The sequence below is a fragment of the Hypoxylon fragiforme genome, assembly GCF_022984875.1.
Source record: "Hypoxylon fragiforme strain CBS 206.31 chromosome Unknown GGS25scaffold_1, whole genome shotgun sequence".
NCBI lineage: Eukaryota > Fungi > Ascomycota > Sordariomycetes > Xylariales > Hypoxylaceae > Hypoxylon > Hypoxylon fragiforme.
The window spans coordinates 3,909,052-3,935,638 of NW_026054756.1; the positions used below are offsets into that span (position 1 = coordinate 3,909,052).

At 47.5% G+C, this 26,587-nt stretch overlaps 9 protein-coding genes across 9 annotated transcripts; 5 read left to right on the forward strand and 4 right to left on the reverse strand.

Moving 5' to 3' along the window:
• Nucleotides 1-13: 13 nt before the first annotated feature.
• On the reverse strand, nucleotides 14-2,988 carry GGS25DRAFT_472481 (P-loop containing nucleoside triphosphate hydrolase protein). Its single transcript, XM_049259446.1, has one exon. It carries the CDS (start codon nucleotides 2,741-2,743, stop codon nucleotides 347-349), a length of 2,397 nt encoding a protein of 798 aa, XP_049121960.1. The 5' UTR covers nucleotides 2,744-2,988; the 3' UTR covers nucleotides 14-346.
• A 158-nt stretch (nucleotides 2,989-3,146) lies between these two features.
• Nucleotides 3,147-5,080, forward strand: GGS25DRAFT_472482 (putative elongation factor 1-beta). Its single transcript, XM_049259447.1, has 5 exons — nucleotides 3,147-3,476; nucleotides 3,598-3,637; nucleotides 3,943-4,319; nucleotides 4,376-4,584; nucleotides 4,641-5,080. The coding sequence occupies exons 1-5, from the start codon at nucleotides 3,437-3,439 to the stop codon at nucleotides 4,659-4,661; spliced, it is 687 nt and encodes a 228-aa protein (XP_049121961.1). The 5' UTR covers nucleotides 3,147-3,436; the 3' UTR covers nucleotides 4,662-5,080.
• Nucleotides 5,081-7,685, reverse strand: GGS25DRAFT_472484 (AICARFT/IMPCHase bienzyme). Its single transcript, XM_049259448.1, has 3 exons — nucleotides 7,150-7,685; nucleotides 5,603-7,082; nucleotides 5,081-5,541 (listed from the first exon to the last, which is right to left on the reverse strand). The coding sequence occupies exons 1-3, from the start codon at nucleotides 7,296-7,298 to the stop codon at nucleotides 5,386-5,388; spliced, it is 1,785 nt and encodes a 594-aa protein (XP_049121962.1). The 5' UTR covers nucleotides 7,299-7,685; the 3' UTR covers nucleotides 5,081-5,385.
• Nucleotides 7,686-8,009: 324 nt separating this feature from the next.
• Nucleotides 8,010-8,800, forward strand: GGS25DRAFT_517475 (DNA replication complex GINS protein PSF1; the record flags this gene model as incomplete). The annotated part of the gene is made up of 3 exons (XM_049263398.1): nucleotides 8,010-8,036; nucleotides 8,107-8,642; nucleotides 8,707-8,800. The coding sequence occupies 3 exons, from the start codon at nucleotides 8,010-8,012 to the stop codon at nucleotides 8,798-8,800; spliced, it is 657 nt and encodes a 218-aa protein (XP_049121963.1).
• Nucleotides 8,801-10,754: 1,954 nt separating this feature from the next.
• On the forward strand, nucleotides 10,755-15,101 carry GGS25DRAFT_472488 (sulfate transporter family-domain-containing protein). The gene is made up of 6 exons (XM_049259449.1): nucleotides 10,755-11,429; nucleotides 11,487-12,182; nucleotides 12,249-12,391; nucleotides 12,443-12,986; nucleotides 13,045-13,478; nucleotides 13,539-15,101. The coding sequence occupies exons 1-6, from the start codon at nucleotides 11,210-11,212 to the stop codon at nucleotides 14,733-14,735; spliced, it is 3,234 nt and encodes a 1,077-aa protein (XP_049121964.1). The 5' UTR covers nucleotides 10,755-11,209; the 3' UTR covers nucleotides 14,736-15,101.
• Nucleotides 15,102-15,120: 19 nt separating this feature from the next.
• On the reverse strand, nucleotides 15,121-16,753 carry GGS25DRAFT_472490 (emp24/gp25L/p24 family/GOLD-domain-containing protein). Its single transcript, XM_049259450.1, has 3 exons — nucleotides 16,050-16,753; nucleotides 15,767-15,974; nucleotides 15,121-15,696 (listed from the first exon to the last, which is right to left on the reverse strand). The coding sequence occupies exons 1-3, from the start codon at nucleotides 16,242-16,244 to the stop codon at nucleotides 15,491-15,493; spliced, it is 609 nt and encodes a 202-aa protein (XP_049121965.1). The 5' UTR covers nucleotides 16,245-16,753; the 3' UTR covers nucleotides 15,121-15,490.
• A 1,024-nt stretch (nucleotides 16,754-17,777) lies between these two features.
• GGS25DRAFT_517478 (ADP-ribosylation factor family-domain-containing protein) lies at nucleotides 17,778-18,529 on the forward strand (the record flags this gene model as incomplete). The annotated part of the gene is made up of 4 exons (XM_049263399.1): nucleotides 17,778-17,925; nucleotides 18,005-18,249; nucleotides 18,309-18,374; nucleotides 18,437-18,529. The coding sequence occupies 4 exons, from the start codon at nucleotides 17,778-17,780 to the stop codon at nucleotides 18,527-18,529; spliced, it is 552 nt and encodes a 183-aa protein (XP_049121966.1).
• Nucleotides 18,530-19,495: 966 nt separating this feature from the next.
• GGS25DRAFT_472496 (glycine cleavage system T protein) lies at nucleotides 19,496-21,605 on the forward strand. Its single transcript, XM_049259451.1, has one exon. The coding sequence runs from the start codon at nucleotides 19,662-19,664 to the stop codon at nucleotides 21,102-21,104; it is 1,443 nt and encodes a 480-aa protein (XP_049121967.1). The 5' UTR covers nucleotides 19,496-19,661; the 3' UTR covers nucleotides 21,105-21,605.
• Nucleotides 21,606-22,483: 878 nt separating this feature from the next.
• On the reverse strand, nucleotides 22,484-25,015 carry GGS25DRAFT_59030 (YVTN repeat-like/Quino protein amine dehydrogenase). The gene has a single exon (XM_049265884.1). It carries the CDS (start codon nucleotides 24,837-24,839, stop codon nucleotides 22,740-22,742), a length of 2,100 nt encoding a protein of 699 aa, XP_049121968.1. The 5' UTR covers nucleotides 24,840-25,015; the 3' UTR covers nucleotides 22,484-22,739.
• Between the last annotated feature and the right edge of the window lie 1,572 nt (nucleotides 25,016-26,587).

Below are 26,587 nucleotides of genomic sequence, written 5' to 3' on the forward strand. Positions count from 1 at the left end.
ACGTAGACACGGGTACAGCAAGTAACACATATGCATAGGTAGCGTTAACTATGTAAAATCATTATAATACAATTTGAGGCGAGAGCTCATGGCATAAATAGGAGGTAGGTAGGTATCTTATCTTTTTTCTCATCGTACAATTACAATTTTCATAAACGCGTGATATCGGGGGTTCCACCTCCCCCTTTCTTGACCGCCCAAGAGGTATTTTTCTTTTTGGTTCATAACTTCATAAGCCATTTTCCTACTACTTACTCCATTTGTCAAATAAAATCTCAAAACCGACGAACGCCATGGTGATGGATGGGTGGGTGGATACCTAGATAGTTAGGTACCTACAACTTATTTACGAAGGATTCTCCGCCGGGATTGGGGAAACCACTAAACCCGTGTTATCCTCCTTGACAGCAACGGTAGCTCTGTCGCCCCTCTTGAGCTCTCCGCGGATGATCTTGTCAGCAAGGCCGTTGCTGATCTCGGTGGTGATGAGACGGTTGAGTGGTCTGGCGCCGAACTTGGGATCATAACCGCGTTCGGCGAGCCAGTTTCTAACTGTGTCGTCCACCTGTAAAGTGATACGCCTGTCGTCGAGTCGTTCCTGTAACTCCCGCAGCCGGATATCAACGATATCCCTTAGGGCGTCGATCGTAAGACGCTTGAAGATGATGAATGAGTCGATACGGTTAAGGAACTCGGGTGGGTAACTACTAGCGACTACGTCGAGGACAGCCTTGCGTACATCGGGGCTGATCTCACCGTCTGCAGTCTCACTATATGGATGGTGTGCGTCAGCGCCGACAAGGATATTGGCACCAAGGTTAGACGTCAGGACAATTATCGTGTTCCGGAAGTCTACTTTGTGGCCCTGAGCATCCGTCAGGTAACCTTCATCCAGAACTTGGAGGAGCAGAGCGGAAATATCGCGATGTGCCTTTTCGAACTCATCAAATAGCAGGACAGCATACGGCTTTCTCCGCACTGCTTCCGTGAGTTGGCCGGCATCATCGTAGCCAACGTAGCCTGACGGGGCACCAATAAGTCTCGATATCGTGTGCTTCTCCTGGAACTCGCTCATGTCGAATCTTACGACTGCAGATTCGGTCGAGAATAAGAAATTGGCTAACTTCTTGCACAGTTCCGTCTTACCAACACCGGTAGGACCGAGGAAGAAGAATGATGCCAGAGGGCGGTTATCCCCACTTAAGCCAGCTCTTTGCATGCGTACGGCGTCCGCAACTGCTTTGAGAGCTTCATCTTGCCCACGAACGGATTCCCGGAGCGTATCTTCCATATGTATGAGCTTTTCGACATGCCCAGAGGTCAGTTTAGTCACGGGGATTCCCGTAATCCTCGATACGACATTTGCGATATCGTCAGCTGTTACCGAGTCGTGAATCAAGGTGTCAGGGCCTTCAGCGTTAGGGGTTTGTTCGTCCTTTGGAAGCTTCTGTTCCAGGTTCGGGATAATTCCAAAGCGCAATTCGGAGGCACGGGCAAAGTTTCCAGTCCTCTGTGCCTGATCCAGTTCAACGCGAGCTTTGTCTAGCTCTCCTTGAACTTTCTTGAGGGCATCGATCTCTCCTCGTTCCTTTTCCCATCTCTTGGTTAACGTTTGCTCTTCTTCCTGTAATCTCTTCAGGTCCTCTTCAAGTTTCTCTCGTCGTTCACGGCTCGCTACATCCTTCTCTTTCCGCAGACTTTCCAGCTCGATCTGTATAGTCATTATTTTCTGGTCCAGTCGCATTATGTCCTCGGGTTTGCTTTCTTGTTGTAGACGTAATGAACTTGCTGCCTCGTCCATTAGATCGATTGCCTTATCAGGGAGAAAGCGGTCGGTGATGTAACGATTTGAGTATGTCGCGGCCGCAACGAGGGCCCCATCCGTAATTCTCACACCGTGATGCACTTCATACTTCTCTTTGATTCCTCGAAGTATACTTATTGTGTCTTCAACGGTGGGTTCATTCACTAGGATAGGCTGGAAACGTCTGGCTAGTGCGACATCTTTCTCGATCAAACGATACTCGGCCAGGGTGGTAGCACCACAGCATTGCAGTTCTCCTCTCGAAAGAGCGGGTTTGAGTAGATTTGAGGCATCGATGGAGCCCTCGGCCTTTCCAAGACCAAGAAGGGTGTGAAGTTCGTCAATGAATAAGATGACTTCCCCATGTGCTTGCTGAACCTCAGTCAGGACCTTCTTTAGCCGCTCTTCGAAATCACCACGAAACTTAGCACCCGCGATGAGCGAACCCAAGTCCAGCGATATGACCCGCTTGTTTTTTATACTCTCTGGCACGTCACCTCGCACTATGCGCAATGCTAACCCTTCCAAGATAGCTGTCTTTCCCGTACCAGCGCTTCCAATCAGGACCGGGTTGTTCTTGGTCCGCCGAGACAAAACTTGAATGGTACGTTGGATCTCAGCATCCCTACCAATAACGGGATCAAGTTTCCCATCTTTTGCCCTGGCAGTAAGATCGATTCCAAATTGCTCGAGGGCAGGCTTCTCAGGCTCGCCGCCCAAGTCCATTCGGTGGGTACCACCAGGTGGATGAGGTCGGCCATTTGCATAAGTGCGATATATGGGAGTTGGTAGGGTAACATTAGACAAATGTTTTGCAGTACTTATAAGTGCAGCTCTGGAAATTGGTGAGGGTGTTGCATTTAGTCGTGCTAGGCCCCTCGACGAGGCTTCAGCAACTCGTCGAGAAGATTTAAGAAGTTCCCTTCTTGCTAGCATCATGAGAAGAAGTGGAGGAGGATGATGAAGATAAAGGTGAATGTGAAGATGAGGTAGGTATAAGATAGACAATATTGGGTAAAGAGAGTAAATTAGGGGACTTGTCTTATGTTTAGAAACATCTGATCGATGAAAAGAAAATAATGAAATCAAAGAGAAAGAAAAGGAAATATCCAAAACTCGGATAGTAATAGAAATTAAATATATCACGAGAGCTTCAAACTATAAATTTGGTGGCCAACTCTGGACCATTCTCGAAATATCGAAAGACCCGTTTTAGGATTGGACGTTACTGATTATGTACTAAGCCCACTTAATAATTATATACATATTTGCTACTAATGTAGTAACATGTAACTAGCTAAACCTTGTAATAGTTATAGTTAACTAAACCGTTGACACATGCATTCAATGATCAATGTTCTAAAGTAACTACTATGTACCTAGGTACTATGTACTGTGTGGCTTGATCCCGGTTGATTTGCCCGACCCTGCCCCTCGAAAAATTTCAAAGTAATAGATTTCCATCTCGTAACCCCACCTTGCCCGCCTTCGACACCTTCTTATTTTCTTCACAAGCTATCATTTTTCTTCCAAAGATACCCCTCCAGATTTATTCGTCAGATCCATCTTCTTCTTTCCTTATTTTAATTCCATTCGATTTCCAGTCAATTTAAACCAAATCAAATCGACAATATGGGTTTCACCGATCTTCTCAGTGATGCCGGTCTGACCGGTAAGTAATTCCCATGTGCTACGTACCATCTTTGATGGCGGGGGATCACGATGCGTCAGAATCTTCAAAATCCATTGATTTGACATCTCCATCGCTTCGATCACGGCTAACAATGAGACAGTGCTCAACAGCTTCCTAACCACCCGATCTTACATCACTGGGTAAGTCTTATAACAAACCCCCCAAACCAAAGCGCTACTTTTCAGTGCCAAGTCTTGCTCGTTATCATATTGCGCCCTACTTCAAACATGCCCTTCGAGCCCAATTACCCCCCTATCATGATGAGAAAATTGGTCCGTGTTTCTGAGCAGACTCAAGACCTGTCATTGAGGACAAATACAATAGCACTCTGTGCATCTCTGATTTCTATCAACCTTACTAGCCTACTCTTGGTCTTCCTTTTTTTTTTCGCACTTGCGCCGAACTTCTACTATCTTCCATGAGACCCGTGACTGACTCATAACAGTTACTCTCCATCCCAAGCCGACATTGCTGTCTTCAAGGCCATCACGTCCGCGCCAGCAGCCGACAAGTACCCCCACGCCGCAAGATGGTACAAGCACATTGCCTCTTTCGAGGATGAGTTCCCGACCCTGCCAGGCGATGCCTCCAAGCCTTACACCGTATACGGCCCCGAAGAGGTTGCCGTTGCCCTGAACCCTGCCAAGGCCCCTGCCGCCGAGGAGGAGGATGACGTCGACTTGTTCGCCAGCGACGATGAGGAGGAAGATGCCGAGGCTGCTCGCGTCCGTGAGGAGCGTCTAGCTGCTTACAAGGCTAAGAAGGATGCCAAGCCCAAGACTACTGCCAAGTCTGTTGTTACAATGGAGGTCAAGCCCTGGGGTATGATTACGCAGTCAAAACTTAGGCATAATTTCTGAAGCTAACGAATACTATAGATGATGAAACTGATATGGCAGCCCTTGAGGCGGCCGTACGTGGAATTGAGAAGGACGGTCTAGTATGGGGTGCTTCCAAATTGGTAGCAGTTGGTTTCGGTATCAAGAAGCTTCAGATCAACTTGGTTGTTGAAGACGAGAAGATCTCCATCTCCGACCTACAGGAGGAGATTGAAGGCTTTGAGGACTACGTCCAGTCTTCCGATGTTGTAAGTTTCCAAAGTATTCCCGAATCTTTAGATATACATACTTACCCAGTAAACAGGCTGCTATGCAGAAATTGTAAACTGCCTATGTGGCAAAAACAAGCAACAATACCACCAACGCTCAGAACGTCAATACATAGTGCATGACATGAGAGCCACGAAGCATGGTTGATGATGTTAATGAGGTTGGTTGGACGACATGACGTTGGGAAAAAAACTCTCTTCAGAGGCAAAGTTCTATAGAAGCCACAGGGTTAGAGTAACTACGCAAAAATACTAATGAGAGGATTCCCCCGTATTCCCACATCCCTTGGGCAGGTACTTCTTCTTCGGCCCCTTTTACTATACATAATATGTATATACGTGCCGTGTTTAGTTACCTGGGGTTGGATTCTACTGCTATTGCTCGAGTATTAGTGGGTTATGTATTCCAGTATAGTCTGCTTTGCTAGGTATACTTGGACTAGAGAATATCATTGTCATTCGTCATCCGTCTTTTTCACTTGACTCCTAAGGGCATTGTCGCATACAAACGTAGAACTCTCGACTTAATTTTTTTTTATATAATTGTTCCTTTTTTTTTCTTTTTGGTTGCCAGACGGGCAGCAGCTTGTCCGAGAAGCCATACATATTCTGCCCACCTTATCCCCTCATCAGCTATCGGGTATCTACATATCTTTCACTTTGTGGCGAGAACTTTGTTGAAATTCTCTTCTCCCCCCCTTTTTTTGTCTATTCCAGCCACGGCCAATCCTCCCTTCCCGTTTTGAATTGCGATATACCCACAACTTGGCCACTATTTTATTAATGGTGGAAGAGGCGAATGCTCTGCTCCACGAAGACCATGCCCAGCTTTTCGGCCGTCTCGTACACGGCGGAGTCGTTCTGACTACCACTGGGCGCCGCGATGTACTTGACACCGGACCGGTGGGCGCGGTAGATGTTGTCGATGAAGGGGAACTGGTAGTACGGATTAGGAGGTTATGACCAATTTGACAGAAGGCGATGATGAACAACTTACAAAGGCATCACTGGAGACGGCAACTTCGCCTAGCTTGCTGAGCCAGTCATTGCGCTCTTCCTCGGTAAAGGCAGCCGGCACCTCTTCGAAGACGGACTCGAAAGCTTCTCGCTCGGGACCATCCTTCGGCAACTCGCCGCTGACCAACAGGTCGATCGCATTGCTTTTATCGGGTCGCTTGGTGCCCTTCTTCCACTTGATGCCCAATACACGAGGATTGAAGCGTAGCCACCAGTTGTCAGCCTTATCACCTGCAAGTCGAGTGCAGTGGATACGGGATTGCTGGCCGGCTCCAAGACCAATGATTTGTCCGTTCTTGGCGTAGCACACAGAGTTGCTCTGTGTGTACTTCAAGGCAATTGTTGCAACGGCCAAATCCCTAGTAGCAGCTTCCGGGAGGGCAAAATCCTTAGGTGTGATAGTACGGTTGAAAGAAGCGGGTGAGATTTCGACGTCGTTGCGGTGTTGGCTAAGAGTAACACCATATACCGTGCGGACCTCCGTTGGATCAGGTCGATATTCAGGATCCATCTGAAGCACGAGGTACTTGCCACCCTTCTTCTTCTTGAGGATCTGCAACGCGGCATCCTCGTACCCAGGGGCAATGACACCGTCAGATACCTCCTTAGAAATGATGCTGGCAGTAGGAACATCTACAATGTCACTTAGAGCAATTATGTCACCAAAACTGCTCATTCGGTCGGCTCCTCTTGCGCGGGCATAAGCTTGAGCGAGTCCCGAGGTCTCAATTCCCGGAATATCATCGACGAAGTATACTTTGCGCTCCTCGGCACTTAGAGGAACGCCAATGGCAGCACCTGCGGGAGAGACATGTTTGAAACTAGCGGCGGCGGGTTTTCCGAGAGCTGCTTTCAGCTCCTTAACCAGCGGCCAGCTGTTTAGCGCATCGAGCAAGTTTATGTAGCCCGGAGCTCCGCAAAGAACCTTGAAGGGCAAGTTGGCGGATTTGGTGTACGCAGCCGCCGGCTTTTGGTGTGGGTTGGCGCCATATCGGAGAGCCAAATGTTGCTGGCCGTCGCCAGCGTACCGGGCGCGGAAGAAACCGGAGATGTGAGCATCGTAGTCAGCGGTATGTTCGAAAGCCTTCAGAGCGTACCGGTTACGGCTCTCTTCTTTGATATCGCCGGTCTGTAGTTCCTTGAGGAACTCTGGGTAATCATTCGGGTCGCTGAGGATGGTGACGCGCGCGTGGTTTTTGGCAGCGGCTCGGATGAGTGTAACACCTCCTATGTCGATCTCCTCTACAGCTTCGGTGACGGTCACATTGGGCTTAGAGATGGTGTCTTTAAATGGATATAAATTGCAGATGACATAATCAACCTTGTCAATGCTCTGCTCAGCCAGATCCTTCTCGTCGGCGGCTAAGTTTCGTGCCAGAATACCAGCGTGGACAGCTGGGTGGAGTGTCTTGACGCGGCCGGAAAGCATCTCTGGAGCTTTGGTGATAGCTGAGATGTCCCTGATGAAAGTCAACTAACTAGGTACATATACAGTTATATAAATCATTCATCTCAAGTCGTTCTTACTCGACTGGGAATCCCGACTCGCGGATCATCTTAGCAGTGCCACCGGATGCTAAAATGCGCACATTTTGTTGCACAAGGCCTTTAGCTAAGTCCAATAGACCAGTCTTGTCAAAGACGGACAGGATAGCGATTCTCTGCGTTGCCGACATGGCGACTTTCAGTCTTGGGTGATTTGTGATGCGCCTATTTCGGTAGCAAGGGAAGATATAAGGTATCTATGGTAGACCGAGATATATTGGAAACGTAGCTTGAAATGCGACTCATATACTAACTACCCTACTTAGATGAGGTTGTCAAACATATGGTCATTGAATCTGGATGAAATGGAGGGGTAGGTTTTTTTTTCTCTTTTTTTGAGCTACGAAGTACATATTGGACTATGTAAGTGAATGGCGTCTATCGATAACATTACTACTAGTAGTAAATGCAATTAGCTTCTGTTAATCGGGGTATCTTCGGTAATACATTGCTTATTAGGATAGTTATTTCTAAGTGCGACATTTTCAAAACTTTGACGAAAAAAATGTCTTCCATCGCGCCGTAAATAGCTGAGAAATTTCTTTCTTCGCTTTTTTTTCTCGAAGCTTCATAGTAGATAGCGGGGTAGCCGTTATCAGCCCCGCTACTAAGAAGCGACCTAACCTAGTGTAAAAATGTAAATAACTAACTAATTCTCATTGGTATAATTCGACACAGGAACGTGATCCGGTTTTGTAACGCGTTCTCACTAGGTCTCACAGCTTCCCGGCACTTAATATCTTCATGTACCTACTTACTACATAGCAGTCACCTCACTCCACTTCTTTCTAAATTTCCGTTGTTTATTTATATGCATTAACAATTTCTTAACCCCTATAAAGATGCATGGGGATTTGGGGAATAAGCTCGTAAGACAAAAGATGCCCATTGTTATGAGAATGGCTTGGCATGTGAGCTACAACTAAATACTACTGTTAGGTCCAACATGCAAAAAGAACTCAGAATTTGACGCATCTTCCGCCATATCAAACTGAGTTAGTCCGAGCTGTAGCAAGGGAGGTTCGCGATCTGGATAAAGATGTTGCAGATGCCTTGGAACCCTTCCAGGGGTCTTTCAACCCAAGTGAGGATTCAGCTACAGCATGTACACTTCTTGTAAACCACTTATCGATGCGGAGGAACAAGCGTTGTCTGCTGGCCTATCACCGAACACGGACCGACAGACTAGAAGAGCTTGTCTGGAAGGGCTACGACGTAGTCGATCTTGCGGGACAGCAGGTTGGGGACGGCCCGGGTGGACAAGCCAATGTGCGAGGTATGGGAGCCGGCGACGGTGGCACGAGCAGCTTAAGCCCACAAGAGGAAGACTACGTGCGGCAGTACAGCGATCTATTGGCTGCCTACAAGGGACAATGGACGGATATTGACCTCACGGGAAGTCTCGAGCCCCCTCGTGATTTATTCATTGACGTACGGGTGCTAAAGGACGCCGGTGAGATCCAGACTGAATACGGGTAAGATTTCCACTCCGAAGGATAATAACAATAAGTAAGAAAATCTGCTCATGCATCTTCGCAGCGCCATTACACTCACCAAGAACAGCCAGTTTTATGTTAGGCAGGGTGACGTTGAACGGCTAGTCGCCCAAGGCTATCTTCAAAAACTTAGTTGAGGGGGTTTCCCTCAAGGAGCCATGGCTGACTGTCAGCTTTCCCCTCTGGCTAGATGATGAGTCCAAGGGGTATCACATCCTTTTGGGTATCTCGGATGGGGTAATCTTTGATTATGGCTAGACCGAAGCACATCACGGCAGCACAAAGCAATTCCCCGGAAGCTTGTCTGTGTGCTATATAAGATGAGCGGCATATGTGTTCGTTGCCCATACGACCTAGGCCAATTTTCCGGTATGACATATCAAAATTTGCAATTATGACGAAATCAGTCGCAACGGGAACCACCTATAGCAAATAAGTATGGGCGGTGAGAGGATGCTTGGCCTCAGTGGAAGGGCCAACCATTACGCCAAACTTAACCCACATGAACGGCATGGGGGATTTATGTGGCGGAGTAGAATGAGTTCAACTTGAAGTCCTCGATCCGAGGCGAACAAACAACTTGACAAAGAAATATTACTCATTGTCGTACAAATATGAACACAACCCGTGAGAAACAATTTACCAGACACGTTTTCTGATTGGTGAATTCGACATCTCGGCGCATGGTGCAAGGGCGATTGAACCAAACGGAATATAAGGTCGGGCGTGGACGCGTTGGTCATCGAAGTGGGAGGCTTGACGATTGCGGGGAGCGAATAGGGAGGTTGGAAGTGGAGAAGAATTGGAGGCTCCTCGAAATATTCGACTTCACACCTGACGACAAAAGCTTTCTAAGAATAACGCCCCCATGGACAAGCAGACAGGTTACATGTAGCTATAAACCGCGTCCTATGTACTATGTAAAAAGGCCCGTCCCGTCAAAAAGGTACCGCATGGAGGACCGACGAATACCAGAGGTTTACAGTACGTAATTGACTGCATGGTATGTATATACCTACATACTTATATGTATGCTACTGTGATTCGAGTGCGATCGAAGGTGGAAACATAGGGAGAGATGCAGACGCATGTCCATCCCGGAAGCACTGTATGTAAGTGTTGCTCGAAATATCAATGATCATGTACGGCGTATGATCGATCAGGAGATGTTTGTGGAATTCATCGAATTCTCGACTGTCAGCTACATACCGTAGCAGTCGCCTAAGTTAATCGTTTAAAGCGCTTCAAGCTCTCCAGGGCTGTATATTGTTTGCGACGAGCAACATTGAATGTCAACGAACATTGAAGGTATTCGAGTATGTCAATAGTCAGGATGTAAAAAAATAACATTGAACCCAAGCTGGGGCATAAATATTGTAGGTAGGCAGTACGTAGGTACCTAAGGGTTTGAGGTAATGTGACTGCATGATGCGGGCAGAAGATTTTCAAAGTCAAAGCACATCCAACAATTAGTTATATGTATTCGTATCCCTTAAGACCCGTTAAGTGAGGGGGCCGTACGGCGTTATGTCTGTCCGAATACACAATTTGAGTTTTTGTTGGAAATTGGAATATGTTTGGTATATGTATAAGGGCATGTATATGAGTATATGTAGTAGTTGACAGCATTATTTTGGTCATGTTGAAAGTTATAGGCAGTTATGGGCAGTTATGGGCACAAGTTGTTACGGTGACATTGTGGATTTCGTACATGTCGAAAGCTTATCCAATAACATAGAATAATTCACAGCCCTGGATAGCCCTGGAAGTACAATACATAGTCAGTATCCATAAGATCAGAGTTTGCCACCAATAATCGTTCAACGCCTTTCTAGAATCGGAGATGCCCCTCCTATATCCCAAATATCCCTGTCAGTTAAGCGCGGACCACATGCTAAAGTTTGTACTAGGATAATCTGTACTACCGTACTACTACGTAACTACTCCTTGGTAATTACCCCTTAAGGTTAGCTCTATCAACAGATACGATTCAGTTCCTTGGTATGTAGTTTGGTTACTGCCTACTATCGTGCAGATTTGTGCTAGACAATAGACCTAGACTGCTAGCTTTGTAGGTATCTGCTAACCTAGGTACCTTTCTAATACCATGGCATCCATCTCGTGAGGTCTAGATTTTGAGATCCTCTCGTTATCGTTCAAACAATTCTTTTCCAAGTTCTTAAACTACCTCCTTTTATTTTCTTAATTGTATTCCTTTGGTCTTCTTGTTCGGTCTTCTCCGATATAACAAGTCCAATGTTATTTTTTCACAATATCTTTTTGCTACCTACACTCAACCGAGCAAGCCATATAATTCCTTGCTAGGTAGGTATACATGCCATACATGCCATACATATCATACATGCCATACACGTTATACATATAGTCTTTATACATCTTTGTATATGCACAACCAATTACGTTTCGGCTCCAGCACCCCGTCCCCACGAATAACACCTTGCTGGCTGACTTATATGCGCACTGTAATCGGCTTTTGATGTATATATCTACCGTAGAGAGCTAACAAGCAGCTCCCATCACACGATATGGCTACTCCGTCCTTTGGCTTCTCTTCTTGGAGAAGACGATCCTCATCTGTCGCCTCTCGTTCAGATCCGGTAGATGTACCTGACCAAATAGACAACCCGGACCAAACTTCACTATTAGCAGTAGGAGATTCGCGACCGCTATCGTCTTCTTTAACATCCCACAGCTATAGAGAACCTACCAGGTCTTTTGTGCCTGGTTCTGTTAGAGACCATCTCTGTGAGCATTGTAGTGTCGATGTCGTTACTGTGTCTGCAGGGCTAATATATCTTCCAGCCCCTTTAGACAGTGCTAGTTTTGCTCGAAGTGTCCGTGAGGATACGGCCGAGCTCGCATCCTACGTTCTATCGGACAAGAAAGATAGGCGCAGCACGTCATTCCTCAATCGAATATCGTCTACCACCTCCCAACAAAGTCGGGACCAGTTAAATCCCAACCATGAGTCGCTATCTATGGGAGAGTCGCAGACGACCGGCACAGACACTATAGATGAGGTCTCCGAACCTTCCTCGCCGCCAGCTGGAACAGAGGACACTGACTCCGGCCCTTCGGCACTCACAACCATGCTCAAGCGCTCCCCACCTCAGTCGTTGAATGAACCAGGCCTCTCCGGTGATAGTTTGCCATCCAAGAATACATCCTCCATGGGGCTTCCACAGACCCAATTGGAGGATGGCTCATCCGAAACGACCCCACTACTTGGAGCTATCTCGCGTAGGCCCGAGTCTCCAGACACCATCACAGACATTGACGACCTCGAGAGCCAGAAACCCAATATAGCACCTTGGGGTCCATCGACGATGATACTTAATGGGGGTATTCGGGGTACATTGCACAGTATCAAAGGTTTAGCAAACCCGAAGACTTGGGATAGGAAGGTCGTGTGGCAGAGAGCCGTGGTAGATCCAGTGCGCTGTTTGCCAGCAGTGGTTGTTGGGCTCTTGTTAAACATTTTAGATGCCCTTTCCTATGGTATGTCATTCCTGTAGAGCATTTGTTTTATCCATGAATACCTTGGCAAAACTTACCATCACGTAGGAATGATTCTGTTTCCTCTAGGGAACCCGATATTCGCAGATCTTGGGCCGGCTGGGATATCTATATTCTACGTCAGCACAATTATCTCGCAATTGACTTTCTCATTCGGTAGTCTTTTTAGAGGTGGCATTGGTTCAGAGCTTGTAAGATCCCGTTTACATCCCGAGAATATGGATAAATACTTACGTTCCCAGATCGAGGTTGTTCCGTTCTTTCATAACATGGCGACTACTATCACTGCGACAGTAGGAGAAGACCAACCAGACGCGGTCATTGCCACGACAATCACTTCCTTCGCAATTAGTTCCATGCTCACTGGTGTTGTGTTCTACCTCATGGGAAGGTTCAAACTAGGCTATATTGTTGGCTTCATTCCTCGTCATATTCTGATCGGATGTATCGGTGGCGTCGGCTGGTTTCTCATTGCCACAGGCCTCGAGGTTTCTGCCCGTCTGGAGGAATTCAACTACGATCTCGACACCGGCCGAAGACTCATTCAAACGGATACTTTGCCTCTTTGGCTCATTCCGCTTTCCCTGGCTATTATCCTCTTCGGCCTCCAGAGGAAGATCACCTCAAAATACTTCCTACCCATCTACATTCTATGCGTGCCAGTGTTCTTCTACTTCTTTGTCTTTACAATAGACAGCCTCGATACCGAGAGCCTAAGAGAAGGTGGATGGATCTTCAAAGCACCAGAAGCTGGGCAACCGTGGTGGTACTTCTGGACGCTCTATAGTAAGTTCAACCTGTCAAGTTTACAAATCGATACTTCATTGCTGACTATCACTCACAGAGTTCAACTTGGTTCATTGGGGGGCAGTTTTGGAAACTTCTGGAGCCATGTTCGCCCTAACATTCTTCAGCGTGCTTCATGTCCCCATTAATGTACCTGCTTTGGCCCAAATCTCGGGAGAAGACAATCTTGACTTAGATCACGAGCTCAAGTTACACGGATATTCGAATTTCATATCTGGACTCGCGGGTAGCATTCAAAACTACCTGGTCTTTGCAAATACGTTATTCTTCATGAGATCTGGTGGCGATAGCCGCCTTGCTGGTATATTATTGGCCGCCCTTACATTCGTGGTCATGACGATAGGGCCGGTAACCATAGGTTATATACCAGTCATGGTCGTTGGCACTTTGATATTCGTCCTTGGATTTGAGTTATTGCTAGACGCTTTGATATCCCCAAGACGAAAGCTGAAGTTGCTTGAATATCTAACGGTACGTTTTCACCAATTCATTCTAGTCACGCTTTCACCACTAACTGAAGATTCGTTATAGATTGTTGTCATAGTCCTTACCATGGGCATATATGACTTCGTTGTTGGTATATTTGTTGGCATAATCCTTGCTTTCGTCTCCGCTATCTTCCACGCGTCTCAAGTCTCTGCTATCCGTGCAACTTACACGGGAGATCAAGTCGGTTCAATGGTTAGACGGAACCCATCACAGCATCATTTCTTACAAGATGTTGGCAGCCAGACCTATGTCATCAAGCTGTCTGGTTTCCTGTTCTTCGGCACCATCGTTGGCGTCGAAGAAAAGATCCGTAGCCTGATCTCCGACAATATCTTCAGAGAGCATCCAATCAAGTACCTGATTCTCGACCTGTGGCATGTTACGGGTATTGACTATTCAGCGGCTGAAGCATTTAAGACCATAAGCAGGCTCTTAAATGGGAAAGGGGTCCACCTTCTCTTAAGCGGAAAGGATGCAGAAAGTAGAATAGGCCGAGATCTCAGGGCTGTCGGTCTAGGGGCTGACGAACTCGACGTTATGTTTATGCCCGACTTGAACTCGGCATTAGAGAGTTGCGAGAACGAGCAGCTTAAGACTTTCTATGCTCGGCAAGAAGCCTTGAGGATTTCGCGTCCGACAGCGTCTAGCAATCTCGACGTGCCTAATAAGGGGCAATTTAGCCAGTCGCTGGAGTTCTTATCTCAATCTCCAAGGAGGAACCATCTCGACCAGGCAGCTAGGACCGTATTGAACCAGCAAGAGTTTAAACGGTCGACAAGATGGCAAAACATCAAGGAACCGTTGCGGCTTATGCTTCAAGTCTTTTACGGCTTAAGCAACGGTAACGAAGATTTTTGGTTCCGAGCAAAGCCTTACTTCATTCGGAAAGAATTCAGTGCTGGGACGGTGCTATATCAGCGTGGCGAATCAGCTCGTGGCTTCTATCTACTAGAAAGGGGTGAGCTACGAGCTGACTACGAAACGCCTCAAGGTCGCCTGTCCGAACCGATTGTACAGGGAACAACGTGTGGCGAGCTTCCGTTCTTCTCCGAGACAAACCGGACTGCAACGGTGGTCGCGGTTAAGGACTGCGTTGCTTGGGTCATGGACACGGAAAATTGGGAGAAGTTACAAAAAGAGGAAGGCGAGGTAGCGCAGGAATTATTGAGGATTTCTCTCAAGCTTACGAGCGAACGAATGGATGCTATGACTAAATATATATCAGCGGTTGGAAACTAGGCCAGGGAGGTACGTACCTAGTAGTTTGAATAAAGGAACAGGGAAAAAAGAAAGGGGGGCTTCTTGGTAGAGAGTCAAAAGGGAGATGTCTCTACTATCGTATTCTGCTTCAACTTGGATATACCCTTTTTAAACATTCAGCGCTTCCAACATAAGTATAGTAGTATCTATACTGCAACCTCTACTAGCATGTGCCTACACGTAATCAATGGGAGTTCCAACTCCCTACTTCTTGGTGATGAAGCTGCTGGAGGAGTTGGGAATGGGCTGGCCGGGTGATGATACCAAGTGCGTTCTTTTTCGTCCTTTCCCTCCCCTCTTTTGAATAAGGAGGGCATGTAACTAAGTCTTTCACACAAACCTTGGTATATGTTTGCTCTCTAGGTACCTAGGCAAATGAGTGACTTGTCTTCGTTGATTCTACATTAAGCTTGCTTGTCAAAAGTTCACGACACACATGCCTCGGGTTCAAATATGACACACTCAAGTCGCGAACCACGATTAAGGTGTTCAACGTTGTTTCTTTTCATCATTAGGTATTGATTGCCACAAATGCACCGACGTACAAAACGTTTCTCACATCATGAATTCCCTCCTATTCCCTCCCCCCCAAACCCCCCCTTTTTGAATTCTAACCGTCTCAATGCCAGCCAGCCCAAAGATATACGCCGGACTACCTAGAAACAAGAATAAAATGGGATATCGAACGAAAAACCTGATGTTGTTGTTCTTTCGACACGCACGCACGCACGGTCTTATACCACCCGCTTGACTTCGAAGAATCTTCGCAGCCACCAGACCTGGAAGAGAGACTCGCCGACGACGACGCCGATGACGAACAAGTTCCACCACTTGACTCGGCTGTTGGTGCTTTCGGCGGTGTTGCGGTGGGTGCGTTCGCGGACGACGATGTACGACTGCTCATCTCGGACCTGTTCGACTAATTCGGAGAGTTGCTTGACTGGAAGCTTGGTCAGTATACGTACGCTGTTAGGAGGAAGAGGATACGGTAAGGGGTAGAGGAAACATACTCTCTTTTTCCAAGGGGTCCTGGGGAGCTTCGTCTTCGGAAACGTAGACTATGCCGTGGACGTTGAATGAAACTTCCTTGCTGTTGGAGCCCCAGTGCTCGTTGCCGAAGCAGTAGATAAACTTGCCGTCGTGCTTGGCAGTGAAGGAGAAGTCGCCGTTCGAGATGGCTCGCTGATAGGTCTCATGCTGGCCCATTGGATTCGTGATCTGTTTTTATTTTTGCAGGTAGAGTCAGTCATAGGACAACATGTAAAGCCACCACAACCGACCGCGCTGTCATACCCAAAAATCAACATCGAGGTTTCCGGCTCCGCCAAATTCTCGGTCACCGGCCTGGAAAGTGACGGTCATGACATCGTCCTTGTGGAGCTCCTCGTGGAAGCATTCGCGACCGTGGGCTGGTAGTTGGATATTATGGGCAAGCGCAGCATTTAGGAAGCTGGTTGCCAGCAATAAGGCGGTAGTCGAGAAGAGCATCGTGATGATGTTGTTGGTTTTTTCCGACAGACAAGAAAAGGAAAGAAAAAAACAAATGGACTCGGCGACTCGGAATGTGTTCGTGTTCGATTTGAGTTGAGTAAGGTAAGTTGGTTAGTCAGGCACTCTAACTATTACCCTGTACTTGAAGATGTATACAGTAACATTGAAGTCTGGACACTTTGGCGATTGCCAAGGAATTGAAATCGAAAAAGCTTTGGGTCGGCTTTGGCGCGCTTTTTTTCTTTTCAGGCCCTGAGGCCCTGAGGGATCATTGATGTGACCTGAAACGAAGGGTACCAGTAATTACATAGTACATGTAATACTTGTGGAGTACTTGGCGTGTCACGACATGCTACGATTAGCTTTCGTACAGACACTGAACAATTACGGGGCTGTGCTAAGTAGAGCTCGAGTATCTACTGCACACTGAGTGCACCTAGGTAGGTAGTAACTACTAGGATGTGATTAGTACTTGCAAGTACAGTGCTCTGTCAGTTTCATTCAAAATTCCTTATCGAGAACCACTAAAATTTCAAGATTACAAGGAACCTTGGAAAAATGAACAGGGAGCACATGTGCAGTTCAAGGCCTAAACAAGTCCTAAGCAAGTCCTGGCATTCCTTGTAGACGATGCAATTACGTTCTTCCCCCTAGTTAATCTAGGTAGTATATGTACATTGTATGTATGTACTGCTATGTACACGTGCTGCCTCTTTTTAAACTCTTTGTCTCTCCAGCCACATTGCATTTTTCTTAATAGCCCTTGGAGTGAGTACATAGATTATTAGTAGTAATCGACCAGGAGACTTTTTCTTGAAAAAAACATCCATCTCTCTTCACCGATCTCCAACCACAATCCACCGCATCACCCCCTTTTGATAATCCCATCACCACGAGATCTCTCCTTCGCCGAGCAGGTCTCATTGTTGCAACATAGTAAGTTATGCCCCTCTAAACATGCCATTGAAAAAATAAAAAATACAAAAATCATAAAAAAATGAAAAATTATATACACAAAGAGGACAATTATTCTTTGGTAGTCAGTCAGGCTTGACTGACTGACTGACTCGCCTTATGTACCCATCACCAAATCTACATACCTATCTCTACCCTATCTACTTTTACACTTACCTTACCTACCCATCCATCCCGTCTTCCTTTACCTCCTGACTCCATACATCTATACCCAAGCCTGATTCACTTGACTTTCGTCATACGTCGGGCCTTACCTGTTCTTTTTTTCCCTACTCTCCTATCGCGGCAGCCTAGGAAACAACAACGGTATATTACAACCAACCAAGATCGATTCACTTAAAGTCTCATTGCGCTGCCTTACCAAACTAGTCGATCTGTCCTCACGACATTCAATTCCCATATATCCCAACCATCTTTCAATCTTCGTCAATCATCAATCATATTACCAAATTCTTTTGGGTCATCACAACTAACAATTTATCTCTTGTCTCGCCAGATATCGCGACGTCGCCTCTATAATACTTTCTTACCGCCCCTTACTTCCAAGTCGCAATCATGGGTCTTACATTCTCTAAGTTGTTCGACAAGCTCTGGGGAAAGAAGGAGATGAGAATTCTTATGGTCGGTCTCGATGCTGCCGGAAAGACCACCATTCTATACAAGCTTAAGTTGGGTGAAATTGTCACAACTATCCCTACCATCGGTATGATTCCCCCCCCCTCTCCGACCTGGCCTCAGCGGCATTGTTAGATTTTGTTGTTAATACGCGTCGCGTTTTGCAGGTTTCAACGTTGAGACGGTCGAGTACAAGAACATCCAATTCACTGTGTGGGATGTGGGTGGTCAAGACAAGATTCGACCCCTTTGGCGACATTATTTCCAGAACACCCAGGGTATTATCTTCGTCGTCGACAGCAATGACAGAGACCGTATCGTTGAGGCTCGAGAGGAATTGCAGCGCATGCTGAACGAAGATGAGCTCCGAGATGCCATCCTACTAGTATTCGCCAACAAACAGGATCTACCTGTACGCACCCCCTCATCTTACCCATGAGATCCACTCAGATGCGCTAACATCCACTACAGAACGCCATGAATGCCGCCGAGATTACCGACAAGCTCGGCCTCCACAGCTTGAGGCAGCGTGCTTGGGTATGTGTTTTCTTCTTTTCTTCTTTTACATGTTACTATTTTGATACTAATACAAAGTATAGTATATTCAATCAACCTGCGCTACGTCAGGAGATGGTCTGTACGAGGGTCTCGAGTGGCTTGCCACCACTCTCCGAAAGGCGGGTCACCAGTAGATGGGGAGGAGGAGGCGCAGTGTCATTTCTTCTCCCTCGAATCATACGGGTCGGTTGTAATTCGCGAGGTCATATTCCCGGAGCAATCGATATAGTGCATAAACCACGTTTATCTCGGTACCCTCTCTTTCACATTCTTCTCGGTTGCGGTGGTTCTGCACAGTGAAGAGGCAAAGTTTGGTTTCGGAAGCATAAGGAGGGGGAGTGGCGTATCGGGATGAAATCTGTACGAATTGATGTCACGGCAACGTAAAAGAGAAACTCGATGCGTTTGGTTCACGCTTGCTGGGGGCCAGGAGAGCCTCGCTCCTAGTCTTGTTTTCTTTTTTTTTTCTACCGTTCTCATGACATTTTCCGTCTACTGTTTCCCCCCTTTAATAAGAATGACGATCAATACTGCGTCTATGAAAATTGACGATGGTTTCTACGGAGAAGCTACATGGTGCGGGTATGTGCGAAATATTAGGTATGAAGTATATCATGCTCCTTTTTTATTTTCCCCTTTTGTGCTGGCATTACGAGATAGAACGAGATTGGAACTGGAGGCTTCGTAGTTTTACAGCAGCAGCAGTAGCAGCAGCAGCAGTAGTAGTTACGTTACGGCAACATTGAGATTCGTTATACTACTAGTAGTAGAAAGATAGTATTCATGTATGTGAAATACATAGTTGACCTCATCTTTGTATAAAGGAGGAATACTCCACACACACATGCAAACCTAGGACCTAACCTAGGTAACTACAAACTACTAGGTACTGCACATGTAAGTGGATACTATCATACAATACAGATAAAAGTCACGTGTCTGATTTATGTTCCACATACTTATGAATTTCCAATGTTCAAATGTTGAAGTCTGGGGTTCTCCAGGAATTAAGCTTATCAATGAGTTATCAATGAGTTATCAATGAGTTATCAATGAATAGTCCCCGCTCAAATGCCGCAATCGGCGGAAGGTGCCGTGATGATTTTGATTGTTTAATAGATGGATATTCGTAGCTCCGATGTGAAGTTACTACCTACCTACCTACCTACCTACCCACCTACTTAAGTGCTTACATATAATACAACATTGTACTTGCATGTAGTAAATACAGCACATCTACTTGTCAACTCTCTTCAATTGCACATAATGAAGACCTTGAGAGTCCTCGCCAGAGCTAGGAATGGCGTACCTACACTTCGAGTTCCTACACAGCAGAATCGACTATTCACTCGCATAGCTTCCTCAGCTTCAGCTGCCACACGTAGTTCTTCGGCTACTTCTTCGGCACCGATAATATCCCCACAAACATACCCTTCCCGACTGAGATTGCAAGGCCGTAGAAGCTATGCTTCGAACTCGGAAGCCGAGCCTCAAACCCTCGGCAAGACGTCACTCTACGACCTTCATGTCGCCCGCGGCGCCAAGATGGTCCCATTCGGTGGCTACTATATGCCGGTGCAATACGCCAACCAGAGCGTCATTACTGAGCATACCTTCACACGAACCCACGCCTCGCTCTTTGACGTCGGCCACATGGTCCAACACCGCTTCAACGGACCCGGCGCCCTCGCCTTCCTCCAGCGCATCACCCCCGCCAGCCTCGAGCCCCTCCCTTCCAACTCCAGTACCTTGAGCACGCTGATGTGGCCTCAATCGGGCGGCATTGTCGACGACACTATCATCACGAAGCTAGGTCCCGAGTCCTTTTACGTCGTCACCAATGCCGGCTGCAGGGACAAGGACCTCGCGTACCTCAAGGAGCAGCTTGAGCTGTGGAACAAGGACGGAAAGGGGCTTCCGGTAGAGCACACGGTGCTTGAGGGCCAGGGCCTTGTCGCGCTGCAGGGACCTGCCGCAGCCGCGTACCTCACGCCGATTCTAGCGAACCCCCAGGAAGCCGATCTATCCACTCTATTCTTCGGGCAGTGCCGCTCCGTCAGCGTCAAAGTCGATGGCGGGAACCGGGTGGTGCCCGACGTGCTGGTCAGCCGCGGCGGCTACACCGGCGAGGACGGCTTCGAGATCTCGATCCCGGCCGCCGACACCGTCGCCGTGACCGAGGCCCTGCTACAGGTATCCTCGCTGCCCGAGAAGCTGCGGCTCGCCGGCCTAGGCGCACGCGACAGTCTGCGCCTCGAGGCGGGCATGTGCCTGTACGGCCACGACCTAGACGACAGCACGACGCCCGTCGAGGGCGCGCTGAGCTGGATCATCGGCAAGGACCGCCGGTCCGAGACGGACGTCGCCAAGGGCGCCTTCTACGGCGCCCACGTCGTGCTCCCGCAGCTCAAGACGCGCAAGAACGGCGGCACGGGCGTCGAGCGCCGGCGCGTGGGACTCGTTGTTGAAAAAGGCCCACCAGCGCGCGAGAGCGCCGAGATCGTCGACGCGGAGGGGAACAAGGTCGGCGTGGTGACGAGCGGGTGTCCTTCCCCGACGCTCGGGGAGAACATCGCCATGGGCTACGTCAAGGATGGCTTGCACAAGGCTGGCACGGAGCTAGAGGTCCTGGTCCGTGGCCGCAAGCGCAAGGCTACGGTCACGAAGATGCCGTTTGTGCCGTCGAAGTACTATAAGGGTGCGAAATAGGGGATACGGGATGCGTGACTTTGACTTGGGAGGGAAGAGTGGGGAGGGAGCGCATGAACACCCTCTCCCCCTTTATTTCTAGGAAAAAGGATGAAAATCGTGATATGATATGGTGGTATAAGTACCTGGGTGGGTAGGCACCTAGGCATATTTGGGATGGGAATGACATCTTTTTTTCTGGGACACTTCAACACAAAAACATTGCCTGGCGTCGGGGGAATCTTATTATTTGGCGGTGCCGATGAGTCGAGACGAGACAGGATGGGACGAGATGGAAGTAAATAAAGGCAGAGAGAGAGAAGATAAGTGGATGAAATACCTAAGATGTATAGATAGATAGATTACTTAGATACCTTCAACGATGATCTAATGTAGACTTTATCACCTTGTATAGCTGACTCGTTTTCTGTGTGTATGTGTGTATGTGTGTCTCTGTATGTGTGTGTATGTGTGTATGTGTGTGTGTGTGTGTGTGTGTGTGTGTGTGTGTGTGTGTGTGTGTGACAGAGATAGGGGTTCGTGAATAAATGATGTTTGAGGGATAGTTACAGGTACTTTACCAACCTAGATGGGACTGCTGACTACCTACCTACCTACCTACCTAACCTAGAACAGCACGACCAACTTCTATCCCCATCCCATATCTTACCCAAGTGCCCTGTCTAGGTAGGTATATGGGGTATCTTCTCAGGCTGCCCTTTCTCCTACCGCTTTTCCCAACCCCTCATGCTTATTTATCTCACTCTTTCGATCTTGGATACCTCCATCTCTGCTGCCCCCCCCCCCCCCCCCCCCCTCCCTACCTACTTGCTATTATTTCAGTGTTTTGAATATATATTCAAATCATCATCATCAACGTCGCCATCATCAACGTCGTCAAAAGTTGAATACTCCCACCCCTCCCACCCCTCCCCCCCTCGGAGATATTCATTCATATCTAATATATAGGTACCTGTATAGGTCCATAGGTATTTCGTTTTGTACACGTGAGTGTATGAGATGTTTAAATAGTGTACCAAGTATCACCTCTACAATAATAATAACATGATTTACCCCCTTTGCTTAATATCATAGTCAGCGAATCCGACCAACCCGAGTGAGTTGAGAATCCCCTTCTCCCCTAGATAGGCACATACCTACCTACATACACTATGTGGCCTATGTGCGTGCTAGGCTATGTTAACAATAACGGTAAGCCTACACGATAGTAATAAAAAGAGTTATGTGTTTAAAAGCTCCACCAAAGGATGGTACCTAGTGTATATACTGATATAACCCGGCTATGTCTACTGCCCTTGCCTGGCTTCAAAGCGTTTGCTATGTATTCCTCCAGACTACTTGCGTCGAAATGCCCATTTCCACAATAAGGTATGTCCATGTCCATGTCCAAGGCCCCCTCCCGCCTGGACATTTGAATTTGAAGGGGAAATAAAAGCAAAATTTCGTCAGGGGAATAATGATAATGATAATGATGAACCGAGTGAACGATAAGTAAAAGAGGAAGCAATGAACCCATGCCGTCGCTTGCTGCCCTATTTAAATGCTCAGAACTCCCGTAAAACGCCTTTCCATCGAGCCATTCTTGTTGTGCCCCTTATGTACCTGCACTACTCAATACGTCAAACGATGAAATGGTTAAAAGGTCCAGTCTTCCAGCATCGCCGCCCGTCTTCTCTTTTGCGTAAGAGTCGCCTGTGACGTCGGCGCTGCCACCACCTGCTCTGGACTTTGCATCCAGTCGTACCCAGATGTCCGCCACCATTTACTAGATTCTGAATATTCCCTTTGTGCGTAGTTATGGGTATCCTCGGTGCCGGCATCGCACCGCTCCAAGCGAATCACCCCACCCCGAGAAAGGTCGCAAGACAAGGCAACAAGATCATTCCCACCATTCGCAAACTCGACACCGCCGAGCTCGCCAAATATATCGATTGTCTGTTTAGTGTTGAATGTTTGAGCATCGATTATATTGATGTAATCAGCCTCCTCGGCAGCAACCAATACCCTTTTGCCAGATCCGAGAGGGGAGAAACGCAAGCTGCGGGCGCCAGCCATCTCAGTCCGGACTACGGAAACAGCATTGCTCTCGCCCTTGCTGTTTCTCCACTTACGAGCATCCCATATCCTGATACTCCTATCTTGGTTTCCTGTGGCCACGGTCCAGCCATCCGGCGCCCAGTCGCATGCAAAGCCATAGTCTCTGTGGCCTTCTAGGTTTTGAAGGATCTCGCCCGTTCCTGCATCGGTGATAAGTACATTCTGATGATCTCCGACCATCACCCGAAGCCTCATATCGGGACTGAGCGCAGAGCAATTCATGGCGAAATCGTACATCATTTCCGATGTTATTGTATTGGTAGACAAGTCGACTACCCGGAAACCGAAATCGTTCGAGGCAAAAGCAGCCAACGGTGTGGGTGAATACCGAGAGGAATGTAGTTGTACGTGGTTGGTGATGCCACTAAGATTGTTGGTTAATCGTCCTTCGTGAGTTTCTATGCCACCGAAAGAGTCTAAGTGACGGTAGCGGTAAGTTCCATAAAAGCCACCAGCGATCATGATGTCGTTGTTGGCAGTCAGGGTAGAGATATGGGCATCGGTCTGACTGTCGAAGCGCATTGCTGCTCTGTCCCGTCCCGTAGTTGGATCGTGCTCTCGGATGGATGTGAAGCTGGGGTAGAATATCCTGGACCGTGATGCGACGCCCAAGATGTTGCGAAGCTGGAAATGTAGCAAGCGCACGTCGCGCCTGATGTCCATACTCTTGTATCGAAAGTGGTTATCCACTGGGCGTAGTAACTTGTCGCAAGACGCATTATACCACGAATCCGAGTTTGGCCTGTTGACATAGTTGCGGAAAGTTGCCATACGGCGGCGTCGCGCAAAACCCCTCGTGATTCCGAGTTCCTTCCAATTAATCCCCTGAAAGTCGTACTCATTTCCTCTCAACTCGCCGCACTCGACTCGGCGCGGACACTCCCTAGCGAGACGGCGTATTTGTGAATAGGATGGCACAGGACCATGAACCCTAAGTTGGGTATCTGCAGTGCCCTGCCATCCCCAGAGTTCAAGAAACTGTATGACATGCGGGTTCTCCGGTCCTAGCGACATGGGATTCGCATTGCTTAGGGCCATAGGGTGAAGGCCAGTAATTTCAGGATCGGCGTCATCTTCAAAATCTGGGACTTCTGGGGGCGGCGGCGGCGGAGGCGCATCTAAAGGTTGAGGCGCGGCTACTAAGTTGGCTAGAGGTTCGAGTGGTGGAGGTTCAACAGCGACAATGGGAGGCGAATGTTGGACGAAGATTTGAAGAGGGTCGAGGGGAACAAAGGTCGATTGATAGAGGGGTTCGAAGGGATCGAGAGGTTCGTGGGGTGGCATGGCGTAATTGAAATCGGTTTGATTGTCTACATCCATATCATTTAATAGCACGCCACCTTCTTCCACATCAGTGCTAACATCAGGGCTCAACATATTGTGGCTAGTAGCGGCGCTACTGTCCTTGTCGTCATCCCCGTGCTGGACTCCGTGGTCGTGGTCGTGGTCGACATGCGCAGTAGTGGGAGCGTTCTCTGATGGCTGCCACTGGTGGTCATTCATAGAACTATCGAGGTCAGGAGTGTCGTGTTCGGGAGCTGTAGGCAGAGTAAGTAGAGGGGATGAGGCATCATAGTCGGTTTGAGGACGGCCCGGAGTGAGTAATGGAGAAGTGGGTGGAGAATTAGCAGGGCGCATCGCTGTTGGAGGTGTTCAAGTCATTTGCTAAGATTTGAGCCTAACCGCCTTAGTTGGGGGTTCACTTTTTTAAGGACGAGCCGTGTTGCCCGTCTCGTGCTATTATGCAGCCTGTTCCAAATCCTATTGGCTCGCGAGATAGTGAGGTAACGAGGTATCCAAGCAGATATGTATGTACGTAGGTACTAACTACATGTAAGTATACACATATGAGGACCGGGTAGGTAGGCAAGGAGGGATGGGTGATGGGGGGGGAGAGGATAGAGTGGGCGGAAAGGATGATGGGTGGCTGATCTTCAACAACCTGGAAGACGCCAAGATGGTTCAAAGGCAGCGATTCCCTTTGCTAGCGTTGCGGCTATCGAGATATGGTGTACCCTAGCAGTTTAGTTGCTTCTGGGAGCCTTATAAGTGCAGTCAAAGAGGTATATATAATTGTATATATGTGTTTGTTATAAACTAGGTACCTACCTGCTGCGTAGATCCTACATATAAATACAACATCAATGATTGAACATCGAATGCCATACATATAAGTTGATATAACACAATGTAGGTACTAACTACTGGTACTAGTTGTAGTACGTCGTAGACAGCAATTTGGGTATCTTATGTTTCCCCCCTATATCCGAGGAAGTTCAATGGAGAAATAAAGGATGAACCACATGCATCGATCGATATAAGATAAGAAGATGGGTCAGGGCTGACATGAGATGCGCATGTACATGCCATGTACCTACGCTATTGGTAATCCACGGTATAAATTGGCTGGATTGACCGGATTGATGAGGGGAGGGGGTGGGAAAGAAATGCATGTACAGTAGGGTCTAATGTACAGAGAAGAGGAGAGAGGGATAGAGAGAGATAGAGAGAGGCGAGTGGCAAAAGGATGCAAATACTACTAGTAGTACTAGGTACCTAGGTTAAGTTAGTACGAATATGACGAACTTACCACACTTTTTGGTTTATGACAATTGGAAGTCACAACATTTGAACTTACGTGGGTTGTAATCCGCCTACCCTTCCCTTGTCTTTCCCTATCTTCCCCCTGTTTTTCTTAGTACCTTACCCACTGAATCCCATAAGTGACATGTTTGATACGCAGTGGGGGGGGCGTTTTTGGAGAAACGACGACCTCAACTCAGGCTCACTTGTTGCAAGAGCCATTTTTGGACTTGCATACATAAAAGTTAAATACGAGTACGTACATACGCACATACGTACATACGTACATACCATACGTATTGTACATATCGTACATATCGTACATATCCATGAGCAACAACTCAACTCACATGTGTCCAACTGGCAACAACAGCAACAACATACATGACAACTGGAACCCAGAAACCAGAAACCAGAAACCAGAACAGCTTGAGAAGATAGATACCTTTCCCCTTCATTTTCCCTCCTTTTTTTTTTTTCTTTCTCTTTCACTATCACCCCTCCTCGCCTTCTTTTTCCCTTGCCTCTCAAAATTGAAGTATGATATGTCACATTAATCCCAGCACCCGAATTTTACGAACCATCTGCCGAGTACAATGTGAATATCTCTTTTCTTTCGAAGACCGGCGAAGCTGTTGCTGTCTCAGTGATGAGTCAAAATGAGTAAATACCTATATACCGAGTAAATATATCTATATATACACGCACATACTACTAGTAGTATACACATACATATATTATGATTCAAGATCTGATGTCTCGCCTAATGTGAGACAGTCAAAATAACCCACGAACCGCCCCCC

What these genes read in the sequence shown, in the direction of transcription:
- GGS25DRAFT_472481 (XM_049259446.1), bottom strand. Translation starts at nt 2,743, where the DNA reads ATGATGCTAGCAAGAAGGGAACTTCTTAAATCTTCTCGACGAGTTGCT.
- GGS25DRAFT_472482 (XM_049259447.1), top strand. Translation starts at nt 3,437, where the DNA reads ATGGGTTTCACCGATCTTCTCAGTGATGCCGGTCTGACCG. An exon ending in ACCCGATCTTACATCACTGG is followed by an intron (nt 3,638 to 3,942) that starts GTAAGTCTTATA and finishes GACTCATAACAG; the next exon opens with TTACTCTCCATCCCAAGCCG. An exon ending in ACGTCCAGTCTTCCGATGTT is followed by an intron (nt 4,585 to 4,640) that starts GTAAGTTTCCAA and finishes CCCAGTAAACAG; the next exon opens with GCTGCTATGCAGAAATTGTA.
- GGS25DRAFT_472484 (XM_049259448.1), bottom strand. Translation starts at nt 7,298, where the DNA reads ATGTCGGCAACGCAGAGAATCGCTATCCTGTCCGTCTTTGACAAGACT. An exon ending in GAGTCGGGATTCCCAGTCGA is followed by an intron (nt 7,083 to 7,149) that starts GTAAGAACGACT and finishes GACTTTCATCAG; the next exon opens with GGACATCTCAGCTATCACCA. An exon ending in CCGTCTCCAGTGATGCCTTT is followed by an intron (nt 5,542 to 5,602) that starts GTAAGTTGTTCA and finishes CCGTACTACCAG; the next exon opens with TTCCCCTTCATCGACAACAT.
- GGS25DRAFT_472488 (XM_049259449.1), top strand. Translation starts at nt 11,210, where the DNA reads ATGGCTACTCCGTCCTTTGGCTTCTCTTCTTGGAGAAGACGATCCTCA. An exon ending in TTTAGATGCCCTTTCCTATG is followed by an intron (nt 12,183 to 12,248) that starts GTATGTCATTCC and finishes ACCATCACGTAG; the next exon opens with GAATGATTCTGTTTCCTCTA. An exon ending in GTGGCATTGGTTCAGAGCTT is followed by an intron (nt 12,392 to 12,442) that starts GTAAGATCCCGT and finishes TTACGTTCCCAG; the next exon opens with ATCGAGGTTGTTCCGTTCTT.
- GGS25DRAFT_472490 (XM_049259450.1), bottom strand. Translation starts at nt 16,244, where the DNA reads ATGCTCTTCTCGACTACCGCCTTATTGCTGGCAACCAGCTTCCTAAAT. An exon ending in ACCTCGATGTTGATTTTTGG is followed by an intron (nt 15,975 to 16,049) that starts GTATGACAGCGC and finishes AAATAAAAACAG; the next exon opens with ATCACGAATCCAATGGGCCA. An exon ending in GGACCCCTTGGAAAAAGAGA is followed by an intron (nt 15,697 to 15,766) that starts GTATGTTTCCTC and finishes CCAAGCTTCCAG; the next exon opens with TCAAGCAACTCTCCGAATTA.
- GGS25DRAFT_472496 (XM_049259451.1), top strand. Translation starts at nt 19,662, where the DNA reads ATGAAGACCTTGAGAGTCCTCGCCAGAGCTAGGAATGGCGTACCTACA.
- GGS25DRAFT_59030 (XM_049265884.1), bottom strand. Translation starts at nt 24,839, where the DNA reads ATGCGCCCTGCTAATTCTCCACCCACTTCTCCATTACTCACTCCGGGC.